The sequence below is a fragment of the Rhea americana genome, unplaced genomic scaffold, assembly GCF_003343005.1.
Source record: "Rhea americana isolate MKP2758 unplaced genomic scaffold, rheAme1 scaffold_22, whole genome shotgun sequence".
Classification (NCBI taxonomy): domain Eukaryota; kingdom Metazoa; phylum Chordata; class Aves; order Rheiformes; family Rheidae; genus Rhea; species Rhea americana.
Window position 1 is genome coordinate 3,231,214 of NW_028186329.1, and position 12,758 is coordinate 3,243,971.

General features: G+C 43.0%; 1 protein-coding gene across 1 annotated transcript in view; it reads right to left on the reverse strand.

The window, feature by feature from the left end:
• CCDC112 (coiled-coil domain containing 112) overlaps positions 1–1,502 on the reverse strand; it is an 11,570-nt gene extending 10,068 nt beyond the window's left edge. The window contains exon 1 of the mRNA XM_085305327.1: positions 1,491–1,502. Coding sequence (XP_085161453.1) covers positions 1,491–1,502 — 12 coding nt within the window. The remainder of the gene's footprint in view (positions 1–1,490) is intronic.
• Between the last annotated feature and the right edge of the window lie 11,256 nt (positions 1,503–12,758).

Genomic DNA, 12,758 nt, shown 5'->3' on the forward strand with positions numbered 1-12,758 from the left:
CGCCCCGCCGCGGCAGCGCGGCGCTCGCCGCCCGCCCTGGCGCTGAGCGCCGCCGGGCGGGACCGCTCGTTTTCTTTTCCGTCTTCCTTTCTTTCTCTTTGGTGCTGTCGGGCTTTTCTGGATCGCTCTCGTGGCCCTAAGGATTCCCTGCGCTGTTATTTGTGTCAGTTCAGCTCTGTCTGCGCTATTCTATCTGGGCATATTGCTCCTAAGGGAACAGCAAGGGATCGGCCCTTGGGAGAGCGGCGCTTCGTGGCGCAGCCGCCCTCYGCCACCGCTGCTCGCTACCAACCGACTTCTCCCGAGAGAGACTTCGGCCCRCGGACGCACCGCCGTGGGGTGCCAGGCCGGGCAGGGCGGCGGCGGGGAGCGGGTCCCCGCGCRGGCCGCCCCGCGGCTCGCGCTCGGCCGTGGTTGCTCCCAGGGACGTGCTTCCCCAGAATAACTGCCACCTCCCGCCGCCAGCGCGCTGTACCCCTCTCTGCGGAGCTGTGCCCTTCCCACCTCTAACCCTAGCGGGGGCCCCAGGAGCTGCTCCAGGCAGTCTGCTTTCGGTGCCACGGTCCCGGTGGCCAGGTGAAACACAGGCTTATTAAGCTTCCTCTCAGAGGTCTCATTTACAGTCAGAAACATCAAACCATTACATCCCCATCTCCAGCTCCATGACAGTCATTAATTTATAGCCTGGACCCAATGAAATCAATGACCCCCAATTAACTCAAATAACATCAGGTTCAGAAGCCATCTGCTCTGCACAGCTCCAGAATGAGTTGTCTTCTCTGTGCAGGTGCGGCCAATGTTTCTAGCACTTTGTGGAAGGCAACCTAACATTACGGAGGATTAACTGGTTCAGCAGCACTTAGGGAACAGCACTCCACTGAAACATTTTAAGAGATCTTTGGTGGTAGGACACCTTCTTAGCTCAACATCTTTCCAGGAAGATTCTAGGAATCTACGGTGGGAAAAGAGTCCTGGAACAGGGTCCTGAAATCCTGGGATTTCAAAGGAAAGAAAGTGGGGTTTATATGTAGAGGATCCTCACTGTGTTGTCTAAAGCAGATGGTGACTGTTAGACATTTAACCACCTTGTGTTCTTGGATGTATGTTAGGGTGCCCATACTGTTGAAAGTCTTGGAGACATTTACTCTGAGGGATGCTATTTAACTCCCTCTGAGTTTGCCCAAAGCAAAAGAAGACCCAAAGCCACTGATAGAGCATCACAAACCACGTACTGGTGCCCCATCATAGCAACTTACTGAACATTCAGTGGACAGAGCAGGCTTGAGCTATAGGTTATTTGGAAACCTTATATATGAAGAACCATGAAATGTATAGCAGCAAGTGATGATTGTTGTAGGGCAGTGCTAGTGCCACTTTTCCCTAAGTGGCTGGTTTTAACTGGGAGGAACCACATACTGTTGTAATTTGACTATGGCTGATTGGYCATCTTGGGTATATGACTAAACCTTTTTTCCTCCTCTCTCTCTCACCTCATAGGGCATGTTTGCTGTTGGCTAAGGTTCTGTTTATGTCTGGATTTGAGCTTTTGTGCTGATTACTTCCTTCAGGAAGACCAAAGCATGTCCTTATTATCCTGACAGAAGAATAAAGAGTTTCACATTTTTCAGTACATTTTTGGAACTCTCAAGATCTTGTTTTTCACTCACATATACCAATCAAACTTTTAGTGAGTTGCCAATTAACATTTCTGCAGAATAGAAATAATCTGTTCATTTAGTGGCTTTGCTAGCTAAAGAGATTTCATGAACTGGTGTTTTCCCAGCTGCAAAACACAAAAACATTCGCAGATGCTAACCAAATGGCCTATGCTGAAGACATTTTATTGCCTAATTGATGTTTTTAAGAGCACTTTCCTGTTATATTTTTGCTTTTTATTTTTTATGACTGCGCTTACATTTGATTTCTTTGTATTTGTTGAATAGAAATTAACAAGCAAAGGAGAACATTTCAAAACCTGAAAATAGTCATCAGCATAAATTAAGRAGAATTGTTCTCACAGATTGCTACCTGCAATGGCTTGAAAAAGTATTCTTTCCACAGCAATGTTTCCTAATCTTCTTTATCTTTGTCCTGCAATACTCAGATGTAAGAGAAGTGTGTCCTCTAGAACTTTTTTCTATTTGCTTTTCTTTGGTGACTATCAATCCTTTCAAAGTTTCTGTCACTATGATAAGCAAACAGTCAAGCAAATTGCTCAGGGACTGTGCTGTATTAAGCATTAGTTTTCAGCAAGCAGTTTTGTCAAGATGGCTCCACTCGTAAGCTAATTCAGATACTGTTTGTTCAGTAGTTCATCAATTTCTGAGTGGTGATTCTTACATTATTGTTTGCCACGTATATTATTCATGAGTTCCTCAGAATCCAGAAGACTTTGATGGAGATGCCCTAGAAATCATGTTTAGAGGGATTTCAGGTGTCTGAGCTTGGCAAGCTCTGGCTCTGAGCACTGGAGGGGTCAGGCATCAAGCTGCAAAGCTGGCGTAAAGGTGAACCCTGGCTTTCGACTGAGCTGGGACCGCACTTCATTCCACTATGCCACAGGACTCATCTAAGCCAGAACATCTCACAATGCTTGGTGCCCTCCCTGTGCTGTTTGTAAACTGATAATCTAGATCCAGAGGAAACTAGCTAGCTTAGCTAATTACATGGAGCTAAATCCTGCCGTCTTCCTCATTCCTTATTTCTCGTCTCAGTTTGGGGATRAAAGCGCTTTAGCAAGTCCCTGAGTTTTATGACAGTTTTGCCTGAGCAAACATTTTAAGATTTTGCTTTCAGTGGCATAAATATAAAGCTGTATTTTCTGAGAAGGYGAAAACTAATTTCATTTACTGCCCTTTGTTTCATTTAGCAGGAATAATACATGGAAGGAATGGTACAATTTCACTTTTTTTCTTAACTCTGAGTGGATCACAGGACCTGAGGTGAAGAAAAGGGTTTGCCTGGTGGAAGATATTTAGGCCAAAATGTTCTGACRTAGGGTGCTCCTGTTGCTGCTAGCGTGAGATGTCTATTGAGATGCCTGTTATTTCAACAGTAGTTAAGTCTTYGTTTCTCCTGTTTAAATCTGGAAAAACTGCATGTGCTCAGCACTTAAATTTCAGCTGGCCTTAAACATACTAGAGGCATAAGCTCTGGGCACAGCAACTGCAGGGTTCAAAGAATCCAAAACAAGCTGTGCACTCTCTCTGTCTCCTCCAAATTTTGGCTGTGCACAGTTCAACCAGATAGCAAGATTTGGTCAAGGGATGTTAAGAAAAATCAGTAACTGGTCAGGTGGGACAGGTAATGAGGTAAAAATCTAGGAAAAAAAGGAATAGAATATCAAATGACTTCAAAGGTGGACAATCTTTCTAGTAAACACACAGCAGTTAAACAGTACTGAAAACCATAGCTTCCTATCAGCGGGCAATGYGTTATGTTCAGCCTAGAACAAGACACATGACATTATGAGCCTGTTTGGTTAGTCTGTCTAGTCTAGAGTTTCTGTCATGGATGCACAGAACAGTATTTTTTCATCCATACCACCCATTTTCCTGAAATCCTGAAAGTGAATAAAGAAAAAGGATTGCACAGTAACATTATATCCATAAGAGCCCTAAGTAAACTACCTTTTTTACCAGACAGCATCAGCATCCTCCCACTGGATGTGGATCCTCTGAAAAGAGACTTCCATGAGCAGATGTTTCTCTTCAAGTGAATTCAGAGTGTGTCTTTTTGTTGGTGCGTCATCTCTGGGTCCTAGACAAGAATCCCTTAGGGCAGTTAGTTGTAAAGCAGCAAGCAGAAAAGAGAGCCAGTATTAGAGAAGCAAACTAGAAGTAATTTAAAAGAGAAAGAGAACAATAATAACCAGGGGGAACCAAAGTTTTTAGCTCTATGGGAACAACTRTCCACAAGTGAAAGCATTCATAAAATTGTCTAGGTAGCCTTGGACTATAAAARCATCTCGTTGCTGCTAAGATGAGCGTTTGTTGTATTTTTCTTCCTAAAAACAAGGTCTCCATTGCAGTATAGTGTAGTAGCACAACTTCTGACAGGTCAGAATAAACCTACTCAAGGCATCAGCCACACTATGAAAAAAATGTAAACAGGTGCAAAAAAAGGTATGACATAGATGATATGTGCTTACCTGGAGGTGCTCTGATAATGCACTCCAGGAGAAGATAAGCAGAGTAGCACAGGCATCTGATGAGTAAAACAGCGGTAGGTGCGGTAACGCAGAAGAATGTGGCCAGGGAAGATTCAGTTCTGTGTTGTAAGAGCAAGCTGCTATCAGGTTGATTGGAGGGAAGAAGTCTTGCATTTCATCTCTCTAGCTTTTGTCCACCAGGTGTCATCTGAGAAGCACCTGATAGCTACTAACAGTGTGGCCTTTCCTTATATTTCTTCCTTCTAGAAACCAGAAACAAGCTTTTATTGTGTACATGTAACATAATTAAAGATATTGATAGAGGAGATGATTGAAAAATTCTGACTGTAAGGAAGTTTGTCAGGAGGCAGTGTAAAAATTTTCTGGTATAAAATACACATAGCTTCTATGCTCTCTCTGTAGCTCCCTTCCCCTTACTACCACTGTCAAAACATGCACACTCACATTCAGACATTTGTTAGTCAGTTGAATTTATTTACAAAGCAACAGCTTACTTGGTATGCAGTACCGGTCTTAACCACTGCATGACACCCCAAAGCTTTTATCCAGTTCTGGAGGCTCCTCATCACTTTGCCAGGATCGCATACACATTGGAGCAATAACTGCAGTGTGCTTCTGGCAGAAGAACCAGTTGCAAGCTGCTTTTTGTATAGAAAACTGCAGACTTTCCTACTGTATGATATTAGGAAAAAAAAAACTAAAAGGCTTCTAGAATAATGACGTAATATGTCTAGCAGACTGAAAATGAGGAAGGACTGCGGTCAGCAGTTGAAAGAGAAAAGTGAAGTGGATTTTGACTTACTTTTTTGGTTTGCTTGTCATGCTGATGCTGCTGGCCTCTGAGTATCAGCAGGAGACTTTAATAAGGCCCATAAGTCTGAGAACAAAAAGAGGTACTTGTTACTTAGGATTTTCGAAGCTCAGCGAGCACGTTTCTTATATGGAATTTAAATGTACCAGCTCCRTATGATGGATCTTATCCCAAAAGACATTTTGCACAAACTAAGGCTGTCAGTCTCTCCCTCAAAGAGCTGAATAAGGGTACTACCTCACTCCAATATCCGCTGCAGACCAGCCTATATCCAGGCCTTCAGCTCTCTGTATTGCTCTTTGCAGGAAGATCTGACCCAGCCCTATCCCGGCACTGTCAACTCCTCTTCATCCGATGGGGGCAGGAACACTCACCAATTCTCCCTGCTAGACCTGTCACAGAGTGCCAGCAGCCTAGCAGCTAAGACACACAAAGGTTTGTTGCTCTGTAGCTTTAGCTTAATTTTACTGTTCCCCCAGTATCTTGCCCAGGACCTAACTCATCCCAGAAGGCAATGAGCTCTAGACTGTCACTCTATGCTTTAGGTAGAAGGGACTTTGCTCTGTGGTTTGTGTGATGCCAAGTAACTGTAGCTTGGCTCTTCATGTTTCATTCTGTGTAGACAGCCTCTCCAAAGAAATTTAAACCACAGGATATAGAAAGATGGCTGGGTCTGAGATAGCAGGTTAGTTTTAGTAAGTGCTTCTAGGAAAACGTAGCCGATACTGGAAATAAATATATCTTTTTGTTGTCCTCAGAAATATCTGCTCATCTAAACTACAATTTCTTTTCCTTTCTGTGAAGAACAAACTATGTCTTTCAAGAAAATAAACCTTTTTATGGACTCAGTCTGTAATCTAGATTTCACATTACAAGTRAAGGGGAGTGTCAAAAGGGAAACGAAAAACTGAACAAATGTGCTTGGCAAATCCAGGGGTCCCAAATGAAAAAGAGCTCTTCATTTTAGTGTCCTTCACTCTCTCCTGATTTACAACCATGTAAATGACAACAGAATCTCACCCCTTAGTATTTCATCCTATTCCCTCCTTTTTCCCTCTGATTCTTTCCTTCCTTTTCTCATTCTCTAGAATTTCCTCATGTATTTTCACATTGTCTCCCAGTCTTGGCACCTCTAATTCTCTCCTCATTCCTGTCTTCCTGTCCCCCTCCTGTTATAAAAGGCAGAAGGAAACGTTTGCTAGCAACTGCGCTTGAAACAAACAGAAAGGGATAGCAGGCATGCCTTTAAAACATAGACGTTTCCTAATGTGTTACTTAAGCCTCAAAGGTTTTCTAAAAATCCTTCTGAGTGTGATGAAGGCGATAGTTCCAAATCCTGTGCATAAAAACGTTACATTATAGAAATCTTCTATCTTAAATCTGGCAAGGAGAGGACAGAAATGTGCTTAGGCAAAACTACAGACAGTTTTAAGCTTGGCTAAACCTCAACATAGCAATAACTTGGATGCTCTCCCGCGTACACATTTGTATATTCAATCAACAACCTTAGCAGCTGCTTGTATTTGAAACTGGCACACTGCATAGGTCACACTACTGACAGCATCAGTCATGCTGGGCCTTCAGGACCTTACTCAGCAGCTGTCTCTGCCACTTTGTTTTTATCGTGACTTCTTAATTTATCAGCTCCTATGTTACTCATCTGTAACTAGTTATTAATGCAGTCAAATGCAATGCATTTTCTTATGCATTGCTTCCCTTTTGATGGTCTTTTCTGTAGCTTTGGTGAAAAGCTGTCTGACTGCTTTGGGCTGCTTGAGTTTTTCCTCCTTCTGCCCCATAAAGGACAAGACACTACCAGCTCGAGCCATTGTCAGTAGCACTCCCGAAAAACGCAAATAAGTCAGAGGCAGATAAATGAGAATGCACTAGAAACCTAATGAAGGTTTTCTAGGGAAGTGCGCCCTGCAGAGGSAGGCTGTGAAGGTCAGGAAGTAAACATCTGGCTGGCAAAAGCTGACCTATACCAAGAGAGAATGCAAGGATTCTGTGCAGAAAAGCAAAATCACCATTTGCAAATAAAGAGATTCACTTGGTCTGTCAGAAAGCTATGGCCTGACATTGCCACAACTGAAAGTGTTCAAGATTTCATCTGAACTGATTTCTGTACTGATCTTATAATGGGCAGAATAAAGCTCTGAAGTTTTATAATATCTTTTATTTTTCTCAGTTGTATTCCCTACAGCTTGCTGTGGTGGCTATAACAGTTAAGTGAATAAATTAGTAGAAATCAGAATTAAAAAGTTGCATTTTTTAAATGTTCTAGGTCCACAGGTTTTATTGGCAGTTAAAGTGAATCCTCATGCTTAGGCAGCTAGCAAGCAGGTGCGTGACCTAGGACAGTAACTGCACAAACCAGTACAGCAACACACACATGCCAGTCACAGTCATAATTTTTGCYTCCGTAGCTGTGGATATGAAGCTGAAAGAGGCAAGAAGCACACACTGCCAGTTAAAGTGGAAACCAGTCTTTGCAACTTAAAAAAACAAAGTATAGACAAAAAGTCCATTTACAGCAAAAAATAAAGGAGCCATATTGTCTAAATTTAGATTCAAAAAATAAACTTGAACAGCAATTACTTGAACAGCAATTACTATTTTCAGGGCTGGTATAAAACTACTCCAGTTTCACAGATTATTCCAGATTTCAGTAACACCAGGTTAAACACTGTAGGTTTCATGGCTACTATCCTAATGAAAAAAAGCAGTTGGCTAGCAGGTTTTATTCACCTTCATTAAGTATTCCTTGATCAGCACTCATTTATCAAAGAGAAACATCTTCCAGGGCATATTAAACATTACCTCTAATTTTGCACCTGGCCTCAGAAATAGTTTACTGCTAAACATAACAGTATCTATGCAAGAATATACTTGTCTGTACCAATATTAGGTTAAATAAGTGTTTGGCCAAAAGATGYGGTAGATTTTTGTGGGTGCAAGATAGGAGCCTGACGCAGTTTCAGAGGAAAGGATATTGTTGAGACCCTCAACGCATAACCATGTTTCCCTTGATCATTCATGGTATGTCTCATGTGGAGCATGGATACACAGTCACAAGGTTAAATGACACTGAGATAAGCTTTCCTGGTTATGTACTGACTGAACTTTTGCCCTTGTAAGTCAGTAGAAGTGTTGCTGTGTGAACAGGTTGACACACACATAATTTCTGTATAACTTAATGCCTTTTGCTTAGGTTTTGGACAGGTTTTTCAAGCTTGTAACACTGCCTCCAGACTTTCGGACTTTGTCAGGCCCCAATTGCAAGTACTACCAAAGCTGCCTTCACAAGCAGTGAGAGAGAAAACAGAGCTCAGGAGACTGTAAAGCTCTTCATTTGTAGTGATGTCTTCATTTTTCATTTTCCTGCATTTTAAAACAACGCTTAGAGCCAGAAGTGTCCCACTGAGAAGACTTTGCAAGCAGAAACAGATGAGACAGTAAGACCAGGTCAGACTTCCCACTTACATAGGCAGGGACTCGTTTGGTAGCCTGCATAGCGTTCCTACAAAACCATGCCCGTAGCAACACATTTTGGCCCTCCAAGACACCGGTCTTGCAGTTCCCAGTACAGCTCCATGAAACAGAGGCTCTGATGGGAACYTGAAAAATTTTATGCATACCTGATTTGCAGACCTGACTGAAGCCACTAATTACTTCTATATTTGCCAAAAAGGAGCATAAAGCAATAAGGATTTTTTTCTTGGGCTGTTACTACTGAGTAACCACCTGCCTTAGGAGGACCAATATTGATTTCCATCTGCAGTAGAAAGAATGGTTTGGAGTGAGGCAGAAGCGAAAATGAATCCAAGAAACATTAGTAGTACTCTTGTATTGGAAAACTTCAATGCCAGGCAACAGTTGTGTTAACAGGGGTTGAAAAGGCTGTAATCAGTAAGTATTCCGGGTTCAAACTGAGATCGGTAATTAGATTATGTTCTTATACTTTTTTTGTTATTTTCTGTCTGTTTTTGTTTTTCTTGGGATATCGGAGAYGTGTCCCTTTGAAAGTGGAAAATGAATGCAGGCCAGCAGAGCACTTTTGATTAGTCCCTGCATGCTGGCAGAACAGCAAAATATCAAGCTGTTATTTTCACTGGAAATGAACGGCATTTCAAGACGTATGAAACAGTCACTTACATATAAGTGCATATTTTCTGGCATGCATAAAGTGATATCAGATCCGTGAGGCACTGGAGGCAGCTGGAGTGGAACAGCTCGCTGTGGAGGCATGCCGATGCAGCGGACTTGGAACRGCAACGGGGATTCGGGACGTGTCACTCCTGCCTCCAGCACAGCTGCTAGTTTGTCAAGGGGCTGGAGGCAAGTCACAAACATGCGCTATCCTTTCCTACATAGGGAACATGCACTTCTGCATGCCGCACTTGGAGAGGCTGGGTGGATAGCGCTGCGTCATTGCTAAGCGCTGTAGGGATGACAATATTGATGATTTCTTATCAACGTTTGGTTAACCATTCACTTTGCAGCAGGGAAGATCAAATAAATGCAGTCACATCTGTCTTTGTACTACTATTAACCACACCTATAAAGTGCATGGTTTAGCAAAGGCCGTGGTGCAAACATATCTACGTTCTGCGCATACTCTCCTATCCTTCGTAGCTAACACAGACCGCAAGCCTGTAGACCACAACAGCCACCAGTGAGATAACCTGCAGAGACAAGTTTAGCTGAAAACAACATTGTGGGGCACAGCAGAGAAAGTGAGATATTTTTACATTCCCCTCATAAACAAGCTGTTGTAGCAGGCTGAGCTGTACTTTCTGCCCATTGATAAGGAAATGCAGGAAGACATAACATGAGCTTTTCCCTTGTGAAGGRGGTAAGACAGGGTAATGCTGTTGGTTACACCTATGAGAGGAAGTAGTTTGCCATACGTGCTTACGGAAAATGAGAGAGGTGAGAAAGATGGGAGGCTTGGCCATATGGTACAGAGCTCTCTGGCAGGTTGGGGGAAAAATATGTAGAGCAATTTACTGTATAGTTTCAGAATAATGCAAGCAGGTGGAACTGCTAGTAGCTGAATTGCATGGATAATGCATCAGCAGACAGTACAGGATAATTAGATGTTTTTAGCCATATACACTTATGGACCAAAAGCTAAAGGTCAAGAACAGACTAMAAATGGTTTAAATGCTGGTGAGAGCAATATGCTCACAAAGCCAGCTGCCAAACTGACGGGTGACACTGCAGGCTGTTCTGTAGCACCACCACTAATAACACCCACAGGCTTCTGCTTTCTTCGTGTGTTTCCCATGGGTTGTAATCACAGGCAGCCCCCGCTTTGCACATACATATTTACAGGATACTTCCAAACTCCACCCAGATCGGTAATCCCCAGAGATGAGGGAGCATAAGAGATGCCATAAAAGCCACCTTTGCCTCTGCCGCCTCCTCCTGGCTCTCCAACGGAGTGGTCACTTCGGTACCCACAGGAGAGGCCATCCAGAGCGGGCTGGGGACTCCGAGGCTTTTCGCTTGCCAAAAGGCACACGTCTGTAAAGCACTGACAACACATTGTCAGTGTCCTGTAAATAAATAAAAGATGATTATTCCTCAAACAAAACAGAATACAGATTGGCACCCTTTACAGGTATTTGGCTGAGTCTATGCTGAGTGGTATGAAAGCACCGAGTGAGCATACAATAGTCCATTCAGTAACGTAGTCCACATTGGCAAATGATAGGGCAGAAAAACATCTCTCCAGCTCAGTGCTCTCCTTGGAAACTGTTATGCTGTGCAACCACACCATTAAACAAACTGTTATATGCTCTGACAGAGCTTCTCAGGCAATTTCTCCATTTCCAGGCTAAGTTCATCTTTTTTCAGTATGATTTTTTTGTTTTGTTGGAGCACTCTAGTAGGATGGATATATTCCCTCTTCTTCATCATTTCCTTTCTGATATCTGTTAAGAACTATTCCCACTAATTGTAGTTTTCCTAGGAAAAGCAAGTCTGTATCCTGAACATTTCTGCAAGCCAGAACCTTATGACCATTTACTAGGGGATGCCACCCTGCTCGGAACCCGTTGTATCTTGGTTGTATCCTGCAGTGCTGAGGATAATTAATATTTATGATGGGTACTAGGAGTTGTCTGATCACTGCTATGCATGAAAGGAATTGTCCTCTTTTTCTGCCACAGTTTCTCTATTAACTCTTTTTCTGTTCGTTTGTTTGCTGCTGTTTTCCTGTGGCAGTGATACATCGAGCACTCAGATGAGTGTATTGTTTCCTAGGACCCAAGAATTACTCAAGTGGCAAATGAACATGTGGTTAGGCACGCTGACTCTGTGACAACACTGGTGTAAGATGATTTGAAAAGTTCGCCCACTTGGAGAACTCTTTACTGCAGAGAGATGCATGCTTTCTTCCATGATCTTTGCATGGCCCAAGTGGTTCAAAAGGCACAGAGCAGGGCAGAAAGTCCTGTTATTTTACCCTTATGGCAGATTTTATACTGGAAGCAAAAAACTATTTAAACATCTGCACATATGCACTAGCATTTCAGTACCTCCTTCCATACAAAAAGAGGTATTCTAACACTTTGCATTTGTGCCTGTGGCAATAGATCTTGCTGTGTGTGTTAAGGTCTCTTGGTGCCTTCTCCTGAAGCTAGCTAAAACTGCAAGGAAGGATACTCTGTATGCACAGATACTCCAGGGGCCAGAGGGCTACCAGGCCTCCTCCACATCTCCCAGCTGCCAACTCAGGGCACAAGGCTGGGAGAGAAGCTTGTCTGAAAGTCTAAGAGACCCCCAAACCTGAAAATAGCTGATTTTCTTAGGGATCTGGCTTGATGAGTAGCCCCCATGGGGAGCATGCTTCACCTGCAGTTCCACATCTAGAGTCCTCCTTTCTATCCTGGCCTCAGTCTCTTTTGGTGGTCAACAAAYGTGAGGCAAGTGTCTAACTGCCCGGTTATTCCTCACATCCTATCACATTGCTCCTGTCATGTTTGCACTAACACATATTCCTGGAAGAGTAAAGGGGAAGGCACAATGTTGTGTCCACAGCTATGAAGCCAAAAAGGAAGGCTGAGCCTTTCAAATCTAAGTCTCCTCTCACAGATCAGTCTCCAGAATAGCCAGGTGAGAGGTGACCACCAAAATGGGTTTTAACCTTTTCATTTCGTATAGCTTTCACATTGGYATGATAAAAGCTTTGCTTTTATCAGAGGAGGATTTACTTGGGTGAATGAGGCAGCGGATGCTGCCAATGGCCTAGTGCTACTGTGGGGCCACCTGTGTGAAATAGGAGACCCTCGTTCAGACTGAGGCTATCCTGCCTGCCATATCGTATCACATGCAGGCTCTCTCAGAATTAAATCCCAGTCCAAGAGCCAAATCCCATAGCAATGAGCATGCACAGACAACCTGACGTGGTTGAGTAGTTCCCTCATGAAGTACCAGCTCGGATTCCAAGGGACTGAGGAATGTGTTATACAATCCCCATCCCAAGACTGATTTCTAGCCTCAGGGCATATTCTTGTGGGATCCTGTGAGATACATCTGTGTGTTCTAGTTTTTAACAGTTTTGAAAATAAGCTTAGCTATCATTCTTTATCTATCAGCTCTATCTTATCTTTCTTCATTGTACAATATCCAGGTACTTTCCTTATATTGCTATCTCAAATATGCTGGAGTAAATGTGAGTAAGCCAYGTTCTGCCCTTCCTTTCTTCTTATGCATCTAGTCTGCTACTGAACTTTGCAAGCCCACTTTTACTAGTAAGTCTTTTTAAAA